The sequence below is a fragment of the Cimex lectularius genome, unplaced genomic scaffold, assembly GCF_000648675.2.
Source record: "Cimex lectularius strain Harlan isolate CLEC.00 unplaced genomic scaffold, Clec_2.1 scaffold17, whole genome shotgun sequence".
Taxonomy (NCBI): domain Eukaryota; kingdom Metazoa; phylum Arthropoda; class Insecta; order Hemiptera; family Cimicidae; genus Cimex; species Cimex lectularius.
Window position 1 is genome coordinate 1,558,273 of NW_019392640.1, and position 26,609 is coordinate 1,584,881.

The 26,609-nt window shown below is 39.2% G+C and overlaps 1 protein-coding gene across 3 annotated transcripts in view; it reads left to right on the plus strand.

Moving 5' to 3' along the window:
* LOC106672168 (angiotensin-converting enzyme-like) overlaps nt 1-26,609 on the plus strand; it is an 83,996-nt gene that overhangs the window by 56,236 nt on the left and 1,151 nt on the right. For all 3 annotated transcript variants that reach the window (XM_014403367.2, XM_014403368.2, XM_024228617.1), the window contains one exon: nt 25,232-25,372. In XM_014403367.2, the coding sequence (XP_014258853.1) occupies nt 25,232-25,372 (141 nt within the window). The remainder of the gene's footprint in view (nt 1-25,231; nt 25,373-26,609) is intronic.

The window sequence follows — 26,609 nt, forward strand, 5'->3', positions numbered from 1 at the left end:
TACATTTTGAGAAATGTAGGAGAGAACCGTTTAAAGTGGGGATATTTAATTTTTTGACGTCCCTCATTACAAAATCGAAACACGCTTGGCACTATGACTAGCTCGGACTATGTTAAAATCGGCCCCACTTTCTTTCCGGAGTTGAATGCCTTGAAATGCCATCGACGTACCCTCTCCGAATCGTTGCACTAATAGCCCGAGGGAATTCGCCGTTCTATCGGATCAGAGATCGTCTTAAACCGTCTTATCCGTGAAGAGCACGTACAACTGGGCAAGAAGTTCTTCATTGTCCCACTGTTTAAAAGAGTAGACTGAAAGATTCCATTTTGACGTTATTTTTGTATTTTTATACCAGACCGCATCTCACGATTTCTGAATAGTTATTTTTGTTATTTCATTGTCTTAAGGGATAGCATATAGATATTACCCGATGTTCGATTTCTACGTCCATCGTTATAAAACTTTTTATCAGTTTGAACGATAGTTTTTTAAATAATTAAAAATTCTGCTTTACGTCCGTTTGTGTCGTTTCCGATTGTTTTGGTCCGCCTAGTTTTGCGGTTTTGATCTGCTAAATGCATTTTCACTATGCGCCGTCTTCAGTCAGAGTTTACGGTACCAACAATCCGTGAAATTAGTTTTAGGAATAATTTACCTATTTATTCACACATTAAGATGGTTGATGGACAATCTATAGATTTAGTTAAAAGGCTTGATTAAATGATAAAATATTTAAACATTATCCCAACTCTGCCAACATGTATGAACTTTATGATCACTGGATATGGAGATGGGAAACGAGCAATGGATGTCCTGCAGGAACTAAACAGCAGGAGAAGTTAGAGGTTAATCTATTGGGAATGTTGATACTAGCGCAAATCTTTTTTAAAAACCATTCGACTTAATCGAAGTGGATTTACAGGCAAATAATCAAAAATACTACGAATACAAACAATACTAAGGTTTGGTCGCGGTCAAAATAGGTTTTTTTAGCTTCTGATAGAGAAGAACCGTGCTGGTTTCAGTTGGAGCTAGAAAGGTTTTCATCAAAGCACTATGTACATGGATGGTTCGGGTGGCAAAGGTGTTCTGTTCCAGCAAGAACATACCTACAAGCTTCAAGATTATAATAGGATCAAACTAACGCCCCAGCCGTCAGACCTAGTTTCGAACCAACTTCGTTACCAAGGGAGAAAGCCTTAATTGCGGTGGAAGAGTTTGTAGACATCCCAAGGAGTGATGGCTTCAGACTGAAAGGTGCTATATTTTATCCCAATAGGCTATATTTTGCTTATTTATTTTATGTTGTTGTTTGTGTTGTGTAGTAGTTGAACATCAGAACCAGTTCATTTATGATATTTAGCGTGCGTTGTGACATTGTACCTAGTGTTGAACCCGGACAGACTGAACCCCCTTGTCCACTCAATAGCCACCGATTCAATAATACTCTTCTTCACTATGGAACATCTTCATCATTATGATCATCAAGTGTCACGCTGAATTACTAAAAAAACTATCCCTTATCGTATCATGCAGCAATTAATTTGTATAATTATGACTTCGGTTTCAATGGGTGGTAGTTGCGAAGGAAATAGATCGGAAGAACTTGTCAAAACAGCCAAGTAAGTAAATACTATGTAAGTGTCTACTTTGGGTTTGGACGACGCGAACATGTCCAGTCCACAGTCCATGGGTTGGCGTTCAGACGTTGTACCCCACTACCCAGTGTAAACGTGATCCACTTTGACAACCTCTTGTTCCATTCTACTCTCCTTTGCCATGGATGTCGTAAATTTATAAGAATTGTGACACATTTAAGAAGTTACATGCTGAAATGTTCAAAACAAATCGTATGCCTCTGCCCTGGAATGCATTCCCATTGTCGTTTTTTTGCTGTTAGGTATACCGCAAAAGGTTTCAGGACCGATAGTGTCCTCATAAAAGATTTTGATAATAGGAACGTTATATTTTACGGTGAAGGTGTGTGGAGCTGGTATTAGGACCATTGAGATAGAAAGAGTGAGTTATGAAACATACGAGAAGGATCAAAATATTCCTACTTGATGGACGTAGTGCAAAAGGATTTTTAGCCACCTCAGTCTAGAAATTAACAATATGCAAAGAGAAATATACATGAAACTAATAAATAGCCTATTAATGAAAAAATTGGTGAAATAAATTCATTACAGTGATATGTTTTGTTGGAGACACCTACTTACTGCATGAGACATTGCAAAATTATTGTTTTTGCCCAATTGTTTAATTGTTTTTCATTAGACGATTGTTTAGTGGATCGACCTCGTAATCTGTAGTTATTCTAGATACATCGGGTTTGTTGTGTTATCGAACTTGTACCCAGCGGAGCGTGAGCTCTGTCATCGAGGTACAAGGGCATTAGGATATCTCGTAACCTCTTGCGGCATTCCGGGCAACGTTGAACCTCTTCAAGGTGGTTGTTTTGTAAAGGACTTCCTTCGGAGATCACCGTTTGCAGAAAGACGTGTTAATTTTCCGAGCTTAATTGCTCTTTGGGAAACCGTCCGGCGGAACGTTGGCCACTTTTTCATAATACATGCGAAATAATTTTGACAAAGATAAAAACATGTCGAGTTTTCCGAGAATGAGAAACGCTTTCGAAGTTTCTCCTTGGTCCCGATTTCGGTCAAGCCGGACGATTTGTGTTTACATCCCGGAGGATACAAGAGGTCAAACTGGGTCGCGGTGTTGTCAGGTTATCGTATATTTGCGCAACCGGCCGTAGACGAAAACAAAACCTGTTTGTCGCTTCACCACAGTTGGATTTCGTGGGGGGAAAAAATCACTAAAAGCCGAGAAAATCATAAAGTCAACAATGATTCCCATCATCATTGTCAATTCCGATCAAGATTCTCTGAGCTGCAATTACGTTCGATCTGGCAATGGCCTCAATTTTGAGAAGTTTAGAAAACTAATCTCAATCGCCAAGCCTTAGAAAAACTATGTTAACGAATGTTGTATAATAAACGACAAAAACATAAAAATATCATACGGCTTTATGGACCAAAATTTATTTCAAGGTCGTTCAGCTTGCTACTGCTACATAACTAACGTCTCAGGCTTCTAGTGCATATAATATAATTTTTATGCCAAATAATAAAAATAAATAATAAGGTGTATAAAAAAAACTGTTTTGAAAACAAACTACAACATAAAATAAATAAGCAAAATATAGCCCATTGGGATACCATGTAACATCTTTCATTGTGGAGCTCTCACTCTTTGGGATGACTACAATCTCTTCCACCGCAATTAAGGCTTTTCTCTCTTGGTAACGAAGTTGGTTCGAAACTAGTGGACTAGACGAAACTAGCCGTATGACGGCTGTGGTGTTAGTTTGATCCCATTATGATCTTGTAGCTTGTGGGAAGGTGTGGCCTTGCTGGAGCAGAACTCCTTTGCCACCCGAACCAGGCATGCACATAGTGTTTTGATCGAAACCTTTCTAGCTCCAATCAAAACCAGCACGGGTTCTTCTCTAGCAGAAGCTAAAAAATCCTATTTTGGCCGCGACCAAACCTTCGTATTCTTTCTGATTATTTGCCAGTAAACCCACTTCGATTAAGTTTTTAAAAAAATGTTCGCTAGTTTCTACATTCCCAATAGATTAACCTCTACTTCTCCTGCCGGTAAGTTCGAGCAGGACATCCACTGCTCGTTTACCATCTCCATATCCGTTGACAATTATTTCACTCTCCCTGGTAACTACGCGAACACTTATGTGCCATACAATCTCATCAAATACATCTTTAGGTCTCTTTTGTACTCAAAATATTGGGAAAATGTATTTATTAGCGGGTCCACTCTCCTTGTTGTTTGAATAGTTTGTGCGTGATGGAGGAATATCGAGTATTCTTGGGGTTTGCGTCGTGGTGAACACTTAGTTTGGACATTTCCGATCATTTTGGTCTGCCTGGCCTCGCTATTTTGAACCGTCTGTTTCGTTCCGACAATCGTCATCAGTGGTGTGTTTCTGTTCGTATCACCTTTTGATTACTAATTACTACACTACTACACTGGCCCACGTCTGACAGACCTAAACATATAGACAGACAAAAATCTATCCTTCAGATATAGTTCGATACTAGTAACCCCTGATTACAGGAACGGATTCTGTGGAACAGGATTTGGACATCACAGTTTTGATGAAGGGAAAATTTATTGCCGAATTTCTTCTTTGAGGGTAGTTTTGGACTAACTAGGGAGTATATATTATTGACCTAGACACTTTGGATCGGAAGTATTGGTTATGTTCGTGGGTTTGGGATGATGTACCTCTGCTTAGAGAATGTATTGATGTAAGTGGTTAGGTTATGGTTAGGTCTAACCATGAAATGATCTAGCTGTTGATAGATCCAGATCCAAACCTCAACTGCTGGATGCCAACAATTACATTGTAGATTTATTTCTGAGGTGGTTACACATTTAAAACGCATTTACACTGACCTTTATGCATCTCTACCTATAGTTTAAAACTATTTAGCCTTTGGCTTTTCATTAACCTACATGACCTTGATTGTAGCTCATGCAGGGGGGCTAGATGTCGAGTTCCAATTTAAAGTACTTGGAAACAAAATTGTTCGGTTGTTACAGAAGTAGCAATGCTATTTTAGACAAAAGATTCTAAAAAGTTTGGACATGGCGAAGATGGTATATGAAATTATAGTGACCTTCACGCTTATACTTAGAATAAAAGCTCAATCATCATGCTTTCAATGATTTTTTGAAAGTTTGTTTCTAATGACTAAAGGTCGTCGTATTTATTTCATCACGTATCTATCAGGAAATCGAAAGGTTCCATGGGTGCGGTGAACGCCACCTACGGTCCGAGTGTGGGAAAGTCGAGCGAGTGTTTCGCAATGTCGGGCTATGATCTGGCAGTTTAAGTCCGTGAGTCGGTCATTGGGCCGGTTATGATTTAACAGAGCGCTTTTAGGAGCTTCCTGCATTTCCCGATTTGCATCACCTCCCGAGCCCACTATAAACCATCTTGCGAACAATATTATTTTCCAATTTTACAAAATTGTTTCATAATCTGAACGTGCACTTTTCGACCTATCAGATTCCGCAAAAAAAAAAAAAAAAAAATCGTTTGCCTCTTCCTTCTTTTTTAGTTGATTGTTTTGTTTATTTTTTAAGAATATAAATATTTGTAATATCGCCCGTCGACGATATCCAACTCAGTTCAAAACGTAGAAAGTGTCGGTCAATCGTTGCTCCGAATTGCTGCACGTCGTGATTGAAGGGACCCGGTTTCCAAATCACTCTGGATGTCGAACTGGAGCAAGTATTTAGGGAAGAAGGCAGCATGGCAGTTGGCGAGAGAGCCAGTTTACCATTGCGAAACGGCTTCTTTATCCCCGTTTCCTTTCCCTCGGCAGCGTTTATCCTCGGCCGGGTCGAAATCCTCTGGCAAGTTGAGCAACTCTTTAAAATATACCGTTTCCTCGCATTGTCGGACTGTTTTGGTTATTGTCGTCGGTTTATCAATTCGACCTGATCGATTGGTCTTTATTACGTTGACTATGCTCGATTTTCTGTACGATTGGAAGTTGAGATTCGCCTCCGGCGAACCGGAACGATATCAACTCAAATTGAAGTTGCAGTAAGGTTTGCTGTGTGAATCAATATAGTCAAAACACTGTGCGAACATCCTGATTACATGCATACCAGTAATTATTGTTATTTCAATTGATACTCCGTTATTAAAGTTTTAATAGAAGATCATGAAAAATATTGTGACGGATTATTTGCTGAAAGATATGATAATGGATACTAGCAAATGCTACGTCAAGATGTTTCAAGCAATCCAAAACGGTGTTTTAAACATTTCGGCATGTAAAACTTCTTAAATGTGTCACAATTCTTATAAATTTACGACATCCATGAAAAAGGAGAGTAGAATGAAACAAGAGGTTGTCAAACTGGATCACGTTTGCACTGGGTAGTGGGGTACAACGTCTGAACGCCAACCCATGGACTATGGACTGGACATGTTCGCGCCAAACCCAAAGTAGACACTTACATAGTATTTACTAACTTGGCTGTTTTGACAAGTTCTTCAGATCTCTTTCCTTCGCAACTACCACCCATTGAAACCGAAGTCATAATTATACAAATTAATTGCTGCATGATACGATAAGGGATAGTTTTTTTAGTAATTCAACGTGACACTTGATGATCATAATGATGAAGATGATCCATAATGAAGAGTATTATTGAATCGGTCGCTATTGACTGGACAAGAAGGTTCAGTCTGTCCGGGTTCAACACTGGGTACAATGTCACAACGCTAAACATCATAAATGAACTGGTTCTGATGTTCGTAAGTTAACTGAGTTCTTAAGATGTCTTTCCAACAGAACTTCAATCCACTACCAGAATGGTTTAAACTGAAAAATCATTATTTCTATGTCACCCAACAGAGATGGAAGATGCAAGAGATGATAAAGAATAATACCAAATCCTATTTCAAGTTATTCCAAACAATCACGCTTATACAGCTAAATGACTCTTCCGACTTACGTTCTTATTTTAGAGTTATTCAGATATCTTCTCGTCCAAACTTTCCTCGAGTGTAAACCTAGACTTAGCCGAAATCGGTCATAACTTCAGAGGTTACACTGTGCGACCATTCAGAAAAAAAGTATGCCTCCAAGTGGAGATTGAAACGGTGATCTGTTTTGTCTATGTTCATACGTTATCTGAAGCTAAGTTGCAGGAAAGTAGACACTCATAACATTTTCATCCTTTCACTGTGTTTGAAAACTCGCATGCAATGTAATCAGTCTAATCAATAACCTTCGACATATCTCATAACATTGAAAAGTTCTGCAGAGGTGATAACGTAAGACTAGTCAGAACGTCTCCTTCCCAGCTGAGATGGATGCTTGCGTTTATAATGGAATAAGTAGGGTGTTGCCCTAAAACAGACTCACAACTGAATATGGCGAGCAGTTGAGACGCCTCTACAGACCATAATGGTCTGAAACGATCAGCGATCTTCACACCTCAGGCGTCAAGAGGGAATCGCACAATTATGAAAACTCGTCAGATTCCACTCTGACTATTATTCGATATCTAAATATTTGAAATCTCTTCCCGTCAGAACTTTCCTCCGCTCACTGCGACGGCAGCCTTAGTAAAAAACTGTCAGTCAGAGAAAATAAAGTGCTATAATTCTGATTAATCAGTACATATATGCCTCCCAGCTGAGATGGAAACCTGTGATTACAATATAATTATAAGCATGGTGTTACACCAAAACAGACTCTCCAGTGAAGATGGCGAATAGTTAAAACGCGTCCACAGACCAAAATGGCCATTGATCATCTCCCCTGACTTAGTACGAAGTAGTAACTTCTTAGTTTAGGGTTCTTTAGATGTCTTCCCATCAGAACTTCCACTATAACCGTAGCCTTAGTCCATAATAGGCCATAACTGTTCGTCAGAGGTTGCACTGTACGATAATTCTAAAGCATCAGTGTGTCCCTGCCTCCTAGCGGAGTTGCAAACGGTGATCTGGTTTCGACTATTCGTACGTCTTGAAACTAAGTTGCAGCCAAAGTAGACACTCCCATTACATTTGCGTTCTTGGACTGTGCTTGAATTATTCTCGTTCGATATAAACAATAAACTTCGACAGAATAACCGATAAGTGTTCGTTAGAGATTGTAAGTAATAATAATAATAATAATCAGAGATGGAAGTTTGCTATTATAATATAATAATGTATAATATCCAGTACTGAAGATGGTATATGATGAGATGAATAGATACAAGAAGCAGAAACGCCACTGACATACCAAAGTGATCTGATTATGGTTTATCACCCTCAGACATCAAGAGGAAATCGCACAGCTCTCATAACTCGTCAGATCCCATTCTGTCAGATCTGGCATCCTCTCAAAACTTCGAAATCGGACTGTGAAGTCGACGTAAATTTCCATATTTCGCAAAACGAAAGGAGCAACAATGGGGATTTCGTTGTTGGACAGTTGTCTTACAGTGGAACGGAGTCGGATTGTGCAAAGCAAATTATCGTTGTTGTATCCCTGCCAGCAACAATAGTGATCTAGAATTAAACGAGAAGGCAACGCTCAATCGACCGTAAAACATAGATGAACGTTTTGATTGTTAGACTTAATTGTGAATTAGCCGTTACGATATTTTTTTCAGGAATAGGATTTAAAATTCTTCATGTTTTAGGATAAAATTTTACGTTTTGCGCCGAGAAAACAGGCTGGACAACACCCTCGAAACGACAACGGCCGACCAGTGTAGAAATTATTTTATTCGACCGCAACGAATTTGTACTAGCAAAAAAATAACTGTGGAAATCATACATCGAGAAGGATGTTTTTTGAAATCCGGGTGGGTTAATCCTTTTTTGAGGAAACACCGGTGTATAAAGTCAATTCTTTTGTGTGGACATCGTTAGTTCCAGAAAGTGACCGGGAAACTCGTACAAAAGGACATTTGCCGTTTCCCTTCATCCGCGTCTATTTCTTTTTTCTAGAGCGGATGATACGAAAACGATGTAACACGGCTAGGAAGACAAGAAAGAGATAACAGACGTGTTCTCCCTTACCTGGATTTTCTGACCCTAGAAAGGAAATTAGGCCAATTACAAAAAATTATATACCCGTAATTAGAATTTTGACCAAAAAAAATTGTCTGTACAGCGAATGGTAAATGCTCGAAAAGCCATTTTAAAATTGATACTGACAAAGCCGTCCGCCTATTCTAGATGCTTTGATCCGATTGTGTTGGTGCCTCACCCTGTTTATAACCCTGATTACTTTCAGTGCTTCAGCTCTTATCTCGAAGATCTATCCCCTTTGATATTACTGAAGTCTGCTGGAGACTTGTACTTTGTTTATTTCTGATCAACTTGGCTTTCACCTTGAATGAAGCATCTTGCCACAACCTTCTTAAAACACTGACCTGTTTTGAATATCTAAAAGTCTTAGCTTCGCGACATTTCTTTTGCCGGCAATAGCAAATGCAGGCAGAAAGAAACGAAATCTCAATTGATATAGATACAGAATAAACCGTCCGCTAATTCTCTCTGTTTTGATACGTGGGTTTCGGTGCCGCACCAAGTGTCACTCCTTATCCTGGAGAGTTCATTGGTACGAAGTGCCATGGTGACATTTGGAAAACGGTTATGACTGCAGGTGTTTCAATGCCTGCACTTCGGTCGTTTCAGGTCATCATGGTATGCCTATCTTTGTTATTTTGGCCCGTCAATGCTTCTTAACAAAAAAATAAATGTCATTTGAAAATTGATACAAAAAGAGCCATACACCTATTCTAGATGCTTTGATCCGTGTGTGTTGTTGCCTCACCTGCTTATAATCCTGATCACTTTCAGTGCATCAGTTCCACTTCTTACCTCGGAGACCTTCTTTCACACTACTTAAACCTGCGGGATACTTGTAGTTTGGTTATTTCTGATCAACTTGGTTTTCGACTGGAAAGAATTATCTTGCATCAACCTTCTTAAAACCCTAACATGTTTTGAATATCTAAGTTCTAACTTCGCCACTTATCTTTTGTCAGTACAGCGATAGAAAATGGAGGCAGAAAGAAACGAGATGCCAATTGAAAATAAATACAGATAAAACAATCCAGCTCTGAATTTATTTTGTTGAAAATGATTATTTAGAGGTCGTGAGACGTAGTGTCACGTTCGCTGTGACATAGGTTTTAGTAAAACATTTGCTTTATCGTGCCAACGTTTCGAACTTTATTGAGATCATCTTCAGGGCTCAAAATGTTTGTTTTCCGTGTAGATGTGTCATTCTTTGTTGGGAATGTTGTTTGTTGTCTCACTTGTTGAAAATGTTGCCAAATTTCTTAATAAACTGGAATCCAGCGTAATTTTCATACATAGATTTTGGCGAAAGCTACATTCTATACTAATTCTTTCTGTAGTTTATAAAGTTAGTTTATTTTAAAACTTTTTAAGGCCAAAAGACTAGCTAATCAATAACTATTTTATGAGAATAGATGATATTTTCCAAAAATCCGGTTTGATTGTGACCAAAGGATGCACTATATTTAAGCATGCTGCTCCAATTTTTTTTAAATCTAACACATAACATATACTACTGTTCTGATTATGTTATTTACTCAAATGATAGTACATTCACATCGTTTGAACTTTTTATTATATAAAAACAGACCGAAAGTTGTCAGTGAAAGTGTTACAAGAGAATAAAACCTGGCAGGTCAAAAGAAACATCGCCGTGTTAAGCATGTAGGACCGAATGCGCCTCGATGCTTTTGAACACTGCCCAAGGCTAAAAAATCGCCCTCAGATCATCAGTTAAATCAGTAAATTTATAAAATTACTAGACTTAAGTCAATCCATGTGAGTTGTTTTTTAATGGGCATTACTCCAGGAAGGAGTGGATTTTGAGCGCTGACATAATTCCGAAAGTGATTGAGGACGGGCCAAAGGTGAATCCGTTATGTGTTTAATTCCGGACTGTTAAGGCCGTGTTATTCGGAAGCGAGGGGCAGATTACTTTTCCTTTCCTCCTCACCGGCAATGGTCATAATCGTGTAAGAAACCCGTTATCTTCATAGTCGCACAACAAACCGTGCCGGCCGTCGACCCATACGTCCATGGAATTGGATGTAGGCCAGCCTTCGTAATTTACTATCTCGCCAAATCGAATTACGCTATCCCTTCATAAACAGGAACCGAAGCAGGCTTTAGTTTGATACGAGTCGTAAGCCTGCCACACGTATTGAAGGAAAGTCCTGCAATATAGCTCATAGGGACGAGCTTTGTATTCTAGGAGTACTTTTCTTCCACTGCTTACACCTGTTGTTATCGTACGAACGTTGGGGGGGGATATATATAAACAAATCAACGATTTTAAACAAGAGACATAAAACAGTGAACTTATCAATCCATTAAGATATATAGCTCTATTGGTTCTTTTCGATGATCTTGATCAGCCGTCTTCAGTTTGGAGTATGTGTTAGTGTCACACGCTGCATAGAACTCTGATCACTTTCACTTCAAATATAGCGAAAATCCAACGTTCATTTTCAAGTTCCAAGTTTCACACTGTTATCCATGGAAGGGAAAGCATTGCTACTAGGTGACTCAGGCCTTTTGATGCCTGTAGTTTGGTCGTTTCCGATCAAACGCCGTCCGATTATCCTTGATCAGGTCAGTTTTTAGTCTTTCATCTGGAAGTACTTCGTAGTACTTCAATGTAGAAGTAATCTTGTCTCACCCTTCTTAAAACCATGACTGACCACTGAAGACCAAGATCAACCTGGTACGCGTATCCTATGTTTTGGTCCGTCAGACACGTTTAGGCTTTCTTCTGGAAGGAAGAAAATCTCGCCTCACCCTTCTTAAAACCATGACCGACCATTGAAAACTAAGAATTGCTGAAACATGCCGGACGACCAAAACAACGAGGAATCTGACCAGAATGATCGAAACGACTAAACTGTAATTTGGTCTTACCGATCAACCTGATACGCGTTAGTTTTAGTCGCTTCTAGTCAGACGCTTCTAGGGTTTTCCTTTGAATAAGTTTCTCGCCTCTCCCTTCTTAAAACCCTGACGCCCCCACTTAATCCAGAATCTGAAATGGAACTGTCAGAGACAGACCAGAACAGCATTGATAGGCAGACCCGACTGGTCGGAAACGGCTAACATCATGTAGTTTAAAAAATCAACCATTAAATTTTATCCATTATATTTCGTGGTCCGATTGACCAAATAACATCTTTCAATTGTTAATTAATTGTTAATCTTTATGTAAGGTTTTGGTTGAGATAAACAACTCAGTTTCACGAGCGGGATTCGAACCCACGGCCTTCGGCTAAATACGCCGCTTCTCTACCACTTGAGCTATCGTGACTTCTCCACTCGGGTTAAATTTTAAATACTCTGAACCAAAAGGCATTAAAAAACTCCCTAGTAGAAAAATCATGAATCATGGTATACTCAATAGGCCCAAGCGGCCATGCGTAGAAACGTAGTCTTGTTTTCTAGTGATAGTACGATTTAAAATTGTCAATTGTATTGTTTTGTGTCAAAACAGAAAGAAAAAACAAGAATATAGGGATTAAAGGTCTATACAAAAATTTGTAAATGACGAAAAAATCATTAGGTAACTCCTACATAACAACGTGACGAAACGAAAGCTGGCCCCTTCGAAAAAAAAATCACTCGAGTAACGTGTGCCGTGTGATCAAATTTCAAAAAGACTTCTATCAGAAATATAACACGTGTGCGATAAAAGATGTACCGTTAACATTAGAATACTTTTCTATAATACGATATTATTACTATAACCACAAGGAAATTTCCTTGTTTCTAAATTATCCTTCCATCTACCTAACAATTTAGGTGTGAACAAAAATTGGCCGGTTTATGAGCTGTAGGCACTTCCTGTCGGAGTGGCATACGCAGCACAAATACAGCTAGAACTATTTTTTAAGTAAGCTTTGAATAATGGATTGAAAAATGAAAAGCCTGTCTGTCAGACGCATTGTGACTTCTCGCCAGTTCATCAAAGGGTGAGGGATTTGAGCGTGGTGATGCGCCAACACAAACTTGTTCCTAAATGAACAAACTATGATATCCTATAGGCCCCCTAGAGGAAATCTCCGGAATTTCCCAAATTAAAACAAAAGAAGAAAAGTTCTGTTGACGTACTGCTATATATAGAAATCTGCCAAGAAAAGACTTACGAATTTCCAAGACTCTCAGACTAATCTAGGCACCAAAATGTAGTGAGAACAAAAAATAAATCTTCATGGTTGATGAAGGTACAATCTTATTGTATACAAATAGATCTAAGACGCAAGAAGGTGCATGGGCAGGATGATTTGGTCACAAATTCTAGTATGTAGATTCCATACGTCAATATCTTTCAGGTTAAATCCATGCAAATGAATCAATATGAATAGACAACACAAAACAAATAGCTAATAATGTCAGATAGCAAGCACCCCTCAGAACACGGAACTCGAAGTTTGAATGAATTCTCAATCAACAAGGCTGTACGTTGTACGTTGGTTTGTTTGTAATCATGTCCTGCGATTAGATATCTCAACTTGACCATCATGTGCTTGAAAATAGTGCTGAACTACACGACCTTGTCGGTTGGAACCAACCGAGATGAAATACCCGACAAAAATGGAAAAAAGACAATCTTCCAGACGAACCTAGGCACTAAAAAGCGTAGAAAATGGGAAACAAACTTCTACAGTTAAGGAAGATCTGTAGGTATACAAATGGAATTAGTACGCAAGAGGGTACGTGGTCAGGCATATTTGGTCCCAAATTCTAGTACATACTTAGATTCCATAGGCAAACATCTTTCAAGTTGACTAATTTTGCCAGATAATCAAAATGAAATCAGAGAACTGAATTGAATCTCATTGGCTTGACGATATGTTGAATTAGATAACCGGATTGCTATTAACAAAAATAATCATGTCACCGACTTGAATACCGGCATTTTCTGGTGGACCATTGGCCGCTATCTGAAAAATTTATAGCCCTTTAATTTGATTATTATTGTTACTGTTCGAACGAATACGAGGTAAGTTCTGCGCAGTGATACCGATAAGCCTCGGATCACTCGTCCATCGCGAATAAGTTTTTCCATAATTTTAGTGGCAAATGCAGTTAGAATAGCAAAACCTAGCCCCTAAGGCATAAAACCGTTTTCTGAATGATCGAATGAGAGGGTATTAATTTCCATTACTTCACCTTCAACTTACTACAAAAAAAGACCGAACAAATGGAAGAATAAGACATAATCCTGACCAACCTAGGCCTTAAAACAACTCATTGATGTCAGTTGTCAATCCGAAAAAATTGAGTTATAAAAGTATTTTTTATTTGACAACCAAATTCAATAACCAATCATTGTGAAGCATTGTTGTGTGGCGGGCGAACACCTAATTTAATTTCGTCTTAAATTCCTGGTTATTACATTCCCACGGGTTTCTTCTATAAATTCTGAATCCCACTTTACAAAATGGCTGCGAAGAAAACCATACTTATTCCAAACAAGGAAGAATCATTAAGGTTGACTGACACTTCTAAAAAAGAATACCGACAATACGTAATAAATAGAATCAGAATACCGATATCCAATGCCCATGTCTCCATCTTAACACAGTCATATTCGATAAAAACTTACGGATGCTAGTTGGTGAAAAAAGAAAGATGGAAAAAATCGGGGTGATTCAGGTAAATTGCTCCCTTTGATAGCTTTGTATCTCTCGTTCTGTACCTACAGCAAACGGGTGATCAGTCATCAAGGAATTTGATTAATAAGCTCGGTTTTAACAGTGCTTCTACGCTTAAGTTGTGCATACGCCTGCGAATAAGTATAACACCACAGTTTATTAGTAGGTGCGTTGGTGTCTCCTCTGCTTCTTTGTGGAATCTGCAACGTGTTGGAGTAAGCGAATCCTTCCTTAAATGCCCCATCAATCAATCCTGTTAGGAGGACATTTTTTCTCCTTCCTTTTGAACATTTTCTTACTTTCGCCGCGTCTTCTTGTCTAAGATTCTCCCCACGACACAAACTGGCTCAGGACTTAACAGAAGCATTGCAGCCCCTTTACTGGCACCGACATCCGCTCCTTCTTTCTCTAGACCTCCTGAGATCCAGTAGAGTAACCGTGTTTTGCATACCTAATCTCCTTAATTTAGTTTTGCAGTTCAGCTAATAATGGATGTAATGCTCTGTTGGCCGCCTGGCTAAGCGACGTATTGGACCTCTTTGTTTTTATATCCTTTATTTAAATTGAATTGAGTACGTCTCTCAATTGCGAGTATTTCAACTCGAAGTGTACATACTTCCCCATGTACCCCAAATATTGTTGTGCCTTATTGCGTTCTAAATCTATCGGAATTCCTGTACTAGCAGACAGTGCCTTTCTTAACGGAGGTTTTTCTTTTGTACTTTCTTTTTTTGGTTACCAGATTTTTCTGGATTTAAGCATGTGACTCTACGCATGCCTCATACCTGTGGTATTGTTCCACCAGGTTTTGGACTCATTAAGGATCCATTTTAAGATGTATCCTCTTTTGTGACAAGATACAACAGGGAGTATTAATAATCATTACACTGATGGACGGTGTTACGACAGTCTTCACAGTGCAGTGATAATTCTTGGATAGTGTGTTCAAAGTATTCAAAGTTTTTATTCTACGTAAAATCAAGCACAGTCTATCATCTTAAGGTGAGTTGTTGAACATGTGTAGATGTTTCGGGTTAATTTGATCGTCACACTCCTCCTCACCCTGACTCACCGCTTAATATGACGAATGGTCGATATGGTCACTGTAAATGGAGGAAAACGGCAAAATTGTAATAAGTGTTATGTTTCATCTATGGATCGGGCTGCGATTGTTTTCAGTAGAAGAATAGTACTGGTGACTTTACTGCTATGTCCCTGACCTACCAATGAGTATGGCGAAAAACGAGGATAGACAGACAAAAATAAACGGAAACGATCAACAAACAGAAAGAAGTGCCGTTGTTTATTTATTTTTTCAGTTAGCAGTTTATTTTGAATAGTCATGATAGGGCATTAAAAAATCACATGCGATTTCAGTTGCACATTCAGTTTCCATTTTTTCACGATGTTCATCCTGATTTTGTGTAACTCCTTAATAAGATGATGGTTAGGAAAGTTCCACAATAGGCATTTATTTTGTCATACGCGTTTTGGTCTAATATAGACCATCTTCAGTGACCTTCTATATAAAGTGGTTTGATGGTTTTATACATTCTCATAAGTTCAGACTGGATGGACTTGGCGAGTAGTCTGTCAAGAATCTAAGTCCATAGTGGTCCAGACATCCCCTTCTTAACTTATAAGGATGTATAAAACCATCAAATCACTTTATATAAAAAAAAGTCACTGAAGATGGTCTATATTAGACCGAAACGCATCTGACGAAATAAATGCCTATTGTGGAAAAGGCAATTTATTTACTACCCATCAACTTATTCCGTTTTCAGTCAAAACAGCGTTCCAAACAGCATCAGCGATTTTTTTTTTATCTCTGACCTGAATGTTTATAGATTCATACGACAGAATGTTTATTTATGTCCCTGTAACAAACTATTTTTCCACGCTTTTCCAGAATCGGCACAGCTCGGCCGATTTCAATATTCAATATTCAATAGTGATTTGAAATCCCGATATTGCACAGGCTTGCCGACATAGAAGATCCGCTGAAAGGAATTTATTTCAAATTGTGTAATCCATTGGGAAAAGTAAACTGCGAAATCATCTCACGAAACCGTTGCCGGTTTTAAAAACCGCCTCTTCAGCCTTATTCCAAGGCTCTTCTATTCTAGTAAAAGATTTGGATAATCAAATTTTCCACTTTGAACCTCGGACATGGCAAACCTTGATTCCTGATTGACAAGAACCTGATGGCCGGCGTTTAATAACACCGACTTCGTCTTTTGACGACAAACCGAATCGTGCCCTTTGTCGGGGGGTACAACAGGCCAAAAAGGAACCGAGGCCACCGTAAACATCAGTCTCCTGGTCCACATTACGCTGTGCAGAACGTGTCCCATTCACGAGACTTTTTCGATAATTGACCCCCACGCTAAAATATGCCGCCTACTCTGTCCAGTAGACTATGAGATACCCTTAAACAGGAACTTATATTCAACGATATATGACGACGATTAACTTTTTTATTAACAAATAATAAACTTTATTTATAATAAAGTTTATATTACAGTTAGGAGATTTATTGTTGCCTAGAAACACGTAGCGCAATCAGTTACATAGGTAGCACATACATGTGTAAAGAGATTACTCAAAAAACAAAATTCGAGAGAAGCTATCCAGTGGTAGCACTCCTAAATCAAACTTTTTTCTGCCGGAACTGAAGAATTCTGAGCTTTGAAATGAAACAAAATCTGAAAACGATTTTTGGACTTGAACATCATTTTCAAACAGTTTTCCTTTGACGAAGTTGTCTAAATTCCTAAACAAGTGAAAATCTGTTGGAGACAAGACTGGAGAATAAGGTGGATGCTGAAGAACTTAGTAGCCAAGCTCTTTCAATTTATTTAAGTACGTTTTGAAACACGAGGCCTGGCGATGTCGTTAAGGAGTATAGGTCCTTTCCGATTTACCAATGCAGGTTGTTTTTTGAGGAATATTTTTTTATATATTTCGCCATTTTCCTTGCAGTACGATGTAGAGGTAATGGACCTCTAGGCAAAAAGGAGTAGTGAATCAATTTTTTGGGGGTGTAAATTTGCTTTTGCCATTTATCTTGGTCTTTCGTCCATGTTTAGCCACTGCCATATTCAATCGATTTTTCATCGTAAGTGATTATTACTTCAAGAAAAGGCTCTGTTTTTTGCCTGGCGAGCAACGAAACGCATGTCTCAAGGCGCTTTAACTGTCAAGCCTTTTTGACTTTTCCTATGTTCCTTAATTGTCTTGACACGGTAGCTGCACTTACATTTAGTTGTGCTGCGAGTCCTCTGACTGTTTGATGGTGGTTTTCTTACACCTGAAGCTTAAGGACATCGTTGTCAATTAGAGTTTGAGGTCTTCTGAGGGGGTCGTTTTCCAATTCGTTGTTCCCTTCCGAAAACTTGGCAAACCAACGGCGAATGGTTCATTTACACTGCTTTCTTCAAACGCCTTACTGATGTTCTTGCAGCAACAACTGAATTACCAAGTTTAAACTCGTAAAGGAATATTAGGGATGGTCCATCCCTAACCATCCCTAAAGGAATTTTACACGAAACTCGCTTGTTTTTATATTCGTATTTGGAGGTACATATACAAAAGTGAGTAATGGATTGGGGAGCTCATCATTATAAACAAAAGTGGAAGATTGATAACTGCTTAACGCATTACATATGTAAACAATTGAAAGTAAACAACAGAAAACCGGTATTTCCTCTCTGAATTTCTGAAACTATAAAGTCGGACATTTCATGCGAAACAACCCAATAGGAATAATCTGAGTATTAAGCTAGAATCTAGTTTTTCCCATGGCCAATCGTTGACCTGAATCAATAGTTTTAAAGTAAAGTCTACCTTTTGGTACCATGTTGAAAGTAAAATTGTTAACTTTTATAAAGTTCCATTTAAGGGAAATATCGTTTATGGTCATATTGAGCAAGTCTCGACATATCCAGACTTTCCGCATTGACTTATTGGTTAAAACGTGTATTACGAAAAACCTAACCTAACTAAAAGTGTACCTATAATTGAACTTTCATTGCGCTATCAGACATTCTTTTGAACAAAAAAATAAAATAAACTGTACTATTTAGGTAATTGTGGTTTTTATATCTATTTCTGATTCCGTATAGAAGGATTAAATTAAATTAAAAAGGATAAAAGCTGTTTTATCTTCCGTTTTGTACTTAAAGTACACCGGACAGTCTTAAGACACCTGCGAATTTGATTATTTTCCCCAATTAGAGGCTGTATTGTTCTTCTGAGGAAGAAGCGCTCCACGGTCCTATAATGAGTCTCTGCTTCTGCAAAATCGGCCATTTTAATTCACCATTGAGCCCCACCAAATGATAAGGAGGACAGTAAAGATAACTACTATAATAGCACCAAAAAAGCACGTCCAAAAGGATAAAAAACTAAGGTCGATATGAACATGGTGTTGCAATTTAAACACGACTTCCAAAAAAATCTCAAGGGCACGGGGGCTGGAACTTTCGGGATGAACCCAAAGACCGAACTAACGGTAAACCTAGGTAAATATGCTATTCTTTTCCAGTATGAAATCATAGCGATTGAACGCTGAGCCAGGTAAATAAAAAGGCTAGGAATGCATAGCTATCTTCTCTGACAGTCAGATAGCACTAAAGGCCCTAGCTTCATGTGAGGTGAAGGCAAAGAGTGTTCAGAAAATCAGAACTGCATGGAGGCCCTGACGGAAGTCAGTGACACTAATGGCCTGACCCTGGCATGGGCCCTCGGGGCAACAAAAAGGTTGACCAAGGCCAACATGGCCTATCTGGGTCCTGAACCCTATACTGTAGCATCTACAGATCTAGAGGATACATCTTAAATGGATCCTTAATAAGTCCAAAACCTGGTGGAACAATACGCGCTTATGAGGGACGCGAAGAGATTCATAGAAGGATCATCCGCAAAACTTACAAAAGAATTACTGGAAGGCAACTGCAACCGAACCAGGATTCTGGTTGGAGTCCTGACAGGACATGCATTAAGAAAGCACATGCATCGGATAGGAGTACAGACAGAAGAAACACTGTGCAGATACGGCCAGGACGAGGATGAGACCGCAGAACATATCTTGCAACTAGGTCAACAAAAACCGCAAGGAAGATCCTACACTAAGGAGCCGCTGGCAAAGCTGTGGAGGCTGATTAACAACATGAAGCTGACGGATGAGTTCAATATTCAGGTCGAGGTGCAGTAGGTCTTGTGGCCGCCTCTTTTATCCCTACCCCTGTTCGCCATTTTCAGCGGTAGATCAGGGACTAAGGTGGTATAGGCAGGGTGAGACATTTACACTCACCAACCAATGAATACGACAACCGTCTGAGAGACCAAAACAGCAAAAATGATCGGCAATGACCAAATTACAGTTTCTTCACCCCGCACACTTACATAGAAATATACAGCTTGGGTGTTTATCTTTTGAACACATATTTTGACAGGCTTTTGACAGGACTTGGAAGAAAAAACTTTTGGACGATCGATTTTCATGCAAACAGTCATTCTCGTCCTGTAGTTCAATAACAGAATCTAGAAATAGCCACCGATATAAAATTAAAATCAATTTTTTATTTGTAAATCTTTTTTAAAATTCACACTTCGCAAAGTTTGACCAAAAGAGGGAAAATTTGGCTTACACATCTAAACGCGTGTTCTATTTTTGAAGAGGCCGGACACGGATTCCACCAGTTTCGTTATCACCGACCGTCGGTATTTTCTTGTAAATGTAAAACAAACGCAAGCATCCGCTCACGGGAAGAAGGGATGTTCACGGTAGACGAGTAGTGCGCAACATACGCCTATGAACACACGCTTCCACTTTCACAACAGCCTCAGTCAGAAAAATGAGTCGTTAAACATGATACGCAACCCTAGCTGATATCGTCTTGTCTGTTTTAGCTTAAACGGTCCTAAATTGTGGATTTGACTTGATGCCCGCAGGTGGTGCATAGGAGAATTGAAGAGTTTCTGATAATTCTGGTCTATCAGATGCGTTTCGGCTTCTTGCCTTCTTCAGTGGAGGGTTAGGGGTATGAATAGATAGATGCACAAACACTAGCCTCTCATGTACCACTTAATATGACATAAAACGCTTGACATCCTAAAATGCAAGGAAATGACCCAAATTTGGTATTGTTTACAGTCTCTACAAATTGCTAATGTAGCTGTAATCTCGTTTAAGCCGGAAGTTCATGTGCACGCATATTTTAGGAGGGGAAAGAGATATAAACTTGTACAATTAACGATCTTAATTTTTTTAAGTCTCTCGCTACATAAAATACGTTTATAACGTTGTTCGTCTGCCTTCCGAATCCTGTTCTGGGGCATTTGATTTCGGTCGTCCGCGTGTCAGGAAAGCACAATCACGGTTGGATTACGCAACGGGTCTTCGGCGAAGTCCAGTACGGATTCTTAGCCGGTTTGGGGAAGAGCCAAACATCCCGTGGGTCGTTTATATTCCATCGACATCCGACTTCCGCACTTCCTGGCTCGCCTCACGGCTCAATTAAGTAACCTTGCTCTGCACATTGCCCTTAGTGTATTGTTTATAACAAAATCCAAGACAAAACTAGGGAAAAAGCTAAAAAAGAATAAAACTGTCCTAGTATTAAGTCACACTGCGTAAATTAGGTAAAACAATAGGTAAAATTTAGAGATGGAACTGTTATAAGTAAGTAATAAAGAAATTCGTAAGATTTAATCTTGAAGTCTTGTGTGGTGATGCTTCACCCTGCTTGTTTCCCAGACCAAAACAACATAGGCAGACCAAAAAATAAATCCGACATGACCCAAGCTGTAAAGCATTTTGTTGTGTAACAACTATGGACCGTGATGTGAATTCAGTAGTGGATGAGTGTTAATAACCCTGTTAATAACCCTGACCCACCGCTGAAGATGGCAAACAGTGAGTACATGTAGACCAAAAATGATTGGAAACTACAGATTGACCGTGCTGTGATACTTTTTTGGTGGCGATTTTTACAAGGTATTGCACATTGAAGGGCAGACTAAAAATGACCGGAAAAAGGCAAAACTATAAGATTGTTGAGTTACACCTAGGGAACGTGTTACTACAGTGGTGGTGGGTTAGTGTTAGTATCTCACATTGCTGATATCCAGAAGATGACAAATAGCGAATAGAGGCAGACCAACATGACGTGAGTCGACTGATGAACATGATTCCTGACGATGGCGAACAGACGGGTAAGGCTAGACAGACTACAATTTACGAAACGACCAAGCTATAACATAGTTTGTTGAGTAACACCTATTGACCGTGCTTGGACAATTTTCAGTGGTGGGATACTTTTAGTGTATCATCCTTCTTATATCCCTAACCCCACCAGTGAATCCTCGCTGTTTTGGTCTATCAGACGCATTTTGGTTTCATTCGTGAGTTTGTGTTGGTGAATCTGCCGAAAAGCCAGTATAGGCAGACTAAAAATGAACGGAATCGACTAATAACCTTTTTTGTCTTACTGTGGATCGTTTTGCGGGGTTTTAGTGCCTCCTGCTTATAACCCAGATCCACCGCTGAAGTTGGCGAGAAGTAGAAATGAATTAAAATTTGGAAACGACCAAGCCGTTGCATACTTTATTTAATTTAAACTTATAAACGCTGTTGCGACAGTAATCAGTGGTGTGTGAGAGTTGGTGCCTCACCCTTCCTTTATCCATGAATGACCAATGCAGTTGGTGAATGGCAAAAATTAATTTATTTCTAATACAAGTACTTGTAAAGGGGCTTAAATCTCTATTTGTTCCTTTAAAATAAATAAATACAAATAATAAATATCGGAAATGATCAAGCTATTGCATACTATAATTGATTCTATACCATGGACCCTGCTGCCTGATAGTCAATATTGGGGCATCATCCGCTCACTCCTAATCCACCATTGAAGCTGGCGGACATTAAGTATAAACTGGCAGTTAAGGTTCGAAAACGACCAGGCTATTGCATGCAATAATTAATGTTACACCGGAGTACCCTGCCGCGACCGTATTGTCAGTATTGATGCCTCACCCTGCTTATAATCCTGATCCGCCTATGAAGTTGGCGAACAGCAAGTATAAACGGGTAGATAACGATCGGAAATGACCTTGCTTCATAGTACATACTATAATTGTCCTTAAGACCGTAATCAGTGGTGTGTCATTGTTGGCGCCACGCCCTGCAGAGATAGACGGACCAAAAGTACAGGAAACAACCTACAAACGGAAAGATTTGTGGTTGCAGACGTGTAGTTTTTTTATTAACTTAGAAGTTTGTTTTTAGTGGAGTAATTTGGGACAATTTGATAGGGAATTAATGGCCCGCAGTAATTAAAAACCCAAAAGGTTTTCTCGTGTCGAAACTGAAGTGGTTCGATGGAATTGCATTGATGGACAATAGTTTCAATCCCCGCGATGTTGAAATAATTGGGACGCGGAAATTGGCCAGGTTTGGAACAAAAGCACCATTAGGACCAACTTATCGAGCACTAAGCCCCAATGATGCAATCCGTCGTAATGAAAGATCGCTTAGAATTGCGCAAAGCGGAGGGAAATGATGTAACCGGCGAAAAAAGTTATAAATCCTCATAGAGGAGATCTCACGGTGCCTGTCTGCCGCAGGCAGAAAAATTGTGTCGAGGGTTCACCCCAGGAAGGATCTTCCATAACAAAGAGTGTTGAAGAAAAGTCCAGATACTGCACTATTGTGCTATTACAATGGGACCGTTACCTCAGTGGAAAAACGGCGGAAAATAGTAGACGAAAGGGAAAATCAATTTACTTAATTTTTAAATTGTGTATATCTTCTTAATTTCTTTCCTGTTAAACTTGTCTATTAAAATAGTCTTAGTTTAGTTGTATCAATTTTTGTCATATCGTTTAAAGTGGTGGTTTTTCTCCTTCATTTTGTCAATGGTGACCTTTATTAGACTTCTTTCGACAAGATCATTCAACTTTATTAGTAAACTGGGGAATATTTAGCGTGTTGTTAGGAGGGAGTTGAATTGAGTGAGTCGCCTTTCACCGATCGACGTGATGGATAGTCCATCCGAAAACAAAGAGGGGTCCGAGGGTCACCCGGGCAGGTCCGGTCTCCTGGCGACTCCCAGGGGAAGTCCTGATGTAACACATTACGTGTTATGTAAATGCGGTCAGCGAGGAATTCGGGAAGATGTGCTATCTCCAGGAATTGGAGTGAAAGTCCCTCACCCCGTGTTAACACCTGTTTGCCTCGACGCTGGATCCTCATCACGACCGTGCTCGCGTACCTTGCCGCGGCACCTGTTTTAATTAAACGCCGCAATCCCGAGGTAAATATGGAATTTAAATCGTACACGGGCTATTACATTTATATAATAGCATTTCGCAAACTATATTCATGTCGTGTTACCGTTTTGACTTTCACTGCGTTTTCTTTTGGGGGTGATCGATATTGGCCTTAAGTTTTCATTGAGGCGTTTGGGCGTGACCGATGCGGCTTTCAACCGGTCCTGGATGGAAGTGGGTGAAATTTTTCTAATTTTCTTTAATGGGCTGGACGATTATCCAGGATGACAGTCGTAAACATCTCGTCCGAAGGTACTGTACGGAGGTACGTAATGAATGTCGTTTAAACCTGTCCAGGTGACGTTACGAAACCATCTGACATGTACGATTAAATATTTCAAGTCCCTGTACGTTTATACTTTTTTTAAGTTTTATTTTTTAAGCGCATAATACAAGAAAAGACAGGTGGTTAAAGTCTGCAAATGCGATTGTCATGAGAAATATATAAATCTTGCGGCAATATACCTGGACTATCAGAACAGAAGTGGATGAAAAAAAAACAACTGGGTCAATTAGTAAAATTCCTCTGAAGTGCAGAACAAGGAATACAGTAGCAGCCCTGAAACAGCACAGGACGACATAACCCGACTTTTATCAATCAATCATCACAAGGCATCGAAAAATCACTTGACATGACTTGAAAAGAAAAAAATTCAGAGGAAACTCAGAATCTTTACAAAATTTCGAAGATGCACTGCAAACTCAATAGGCGTCTAATGGTACATAGAAATTCTACCGAGAAAAGGCGGCTGGATCCCAACATTTTTGTTGACATCCTGAGTCCGTACACTTTGGAGAAGAAATAATTTGGGGATTTAAAAAGAACTCTTGTAACTAGGTAACAGTCAAATTCCTCTCAAGTACAGAGAAACGGGATACAATATCTCTTAAATTATGAGTTGCTAGAGAAATTGATCAGTTTAATTTGAATGTGTCAGTCCAGGGGATTTCAGGTCACTACAGACCTTAGGCAAGAAGATCCGATGTCTCCGGCCTTATTTAATTTTCCAAAGCATTCCTCTTTTTGTTTTTTTACATCACACAAATAAATTGTACTATGTACTTTTTCGATTAGTTATAAAGTGGTGACTTGATACCACATGGTATCACTAACCTCCAACTACTCCGATGACATTGGGTGACTACACTGTGATTGTGAACACTTCCAAACTTCTTTAATATTGTCAATGTTTATACTGTAAGCAATTTATACTGTAAGAAAAGAAGACTGATAAATTTGTTTCTGAACGATTCTGAAAGGAGCTAGAAGCAAAGCAGACATGTTGCCTCCAAAATAATGAAATTGCCCCTAAGTATGCCAGGTGAAGTATCTGTAGTTTTGGTCTTTCCCGATCAGTTTGGTCACCCAGAAGCGGTTTGGCTTGTTACGTTTTGTTGGGTCGGGTAATAAGAGAACCTACCATCGCATAAAACGGCGAAAAGCGTCTGACAGACCAAAACAACAAGCCACGACAAAGGGACAATTTAATTATTGCTATTCTTTTTCTGATTTCAGTTAATTTTTTCGATAGTTTGTTTTGGGTTTCCCCTTTTAAGTCCTTTTAGGGTCCTTTTTTTCCTGTGTGACTGATCCGATCACCTTTGATTCCAGGTACTTCGTGAGCACTGTGCTCCAGTTCCAGATCTTCCGGGGACTGTGCAGAGCGGCCGTTAAGCAGGCTCACTTGAACCCCTCGGATCCGCTGTACAAATGCGACGTCTACAGGAGTTCCGCCGCCGGAAACGTCCTTGCGTAAGTTTTTCCACGCTTCGTCAAAACTATCCAGCATATTTACCCAACCGAGCATGTAAGGCAGTAATTACAACGTTTATTCGAGACTTGAACGTGTAAACATGGTAAAATCTGACTTTTCATAATCACATGAAACAAATTTGATGAATAATCACAGTCTTTTGGACACACCGCGTATTTTCTATATTTATAAGGACCAAAGGAAAGCATCGTGACTAACAAGTCTTCATCATCATCACCATCATCAACGGCACTACAGCCAATTACATGAAAAACAAGTGAACCGGATGGAGACAATGCCGATACCAGCTAACCTTTTTTAACGTACGCCACTAATTTGTTTCTTCTTCTCCTGGAATTCAATATTGTCTTCATTGTATAAGGCGATTAACAAGTCATCATCATCATCGGCACTACAGCCTATTCATAAAAAAAGTGGACAAGTCAAATCCATCGTGAAACCGTCTGGTGTTTGTTAGCTTTACACACAGATTTGCTTTCTTCTTCTCCAGTCAAAGAGTCCATTCAATATTCTTTTATGTTCGTAAGAAGGAGTGGCAAATTGTCATCATCATCATGACACCTATTACATGCTTAATAAGTGTAACAGATAGAAGCAAACCGAGACCGTTTGATTTTGTTAAAATCAGATCCTCTTAGATTATAAAAACGACAAATAAGCCATTATCATCATGATGCTACTACAGTCTACTAAATGACCATTAAGTGAAGCAGATAGAAACAACCTAAACCATTGTCATCACGATGCTACTACAGTCTACTACATGACCATTAAGTCGAACAGATAGAAACATTCTTGATACGGTCTGATTTTGTTAACGTCGTACACTCTTCGATTTATAATGACAACTAATAAGCCATCATTATCATCATGACGCTACAACTTAAATAAGTGGAACAGAAAACAAGCCTGAGTCCATTTGATTTTTCTTACCTAACACCAGACACTCTTTATCTATAAATACGACTAAAAAACTATCATCATCATCTTTATGATGCTACAGTCCACTACAGGACCAATAAGTAGAACAGATACAAAAGATTCTGAGACAGTCTGACCTTTGTAATTGTCAGACCGACAAACAAGTGTTAGTTCGACGAGCACCTCAGGTCTTTATACACCAAATTCAAAATGTCCCTACAAGAAAAAAACAGTACTTTATTATTTGCATTTACAAAGACAAAAATTAAACGCCACGACTGCCTTGCCATCGTC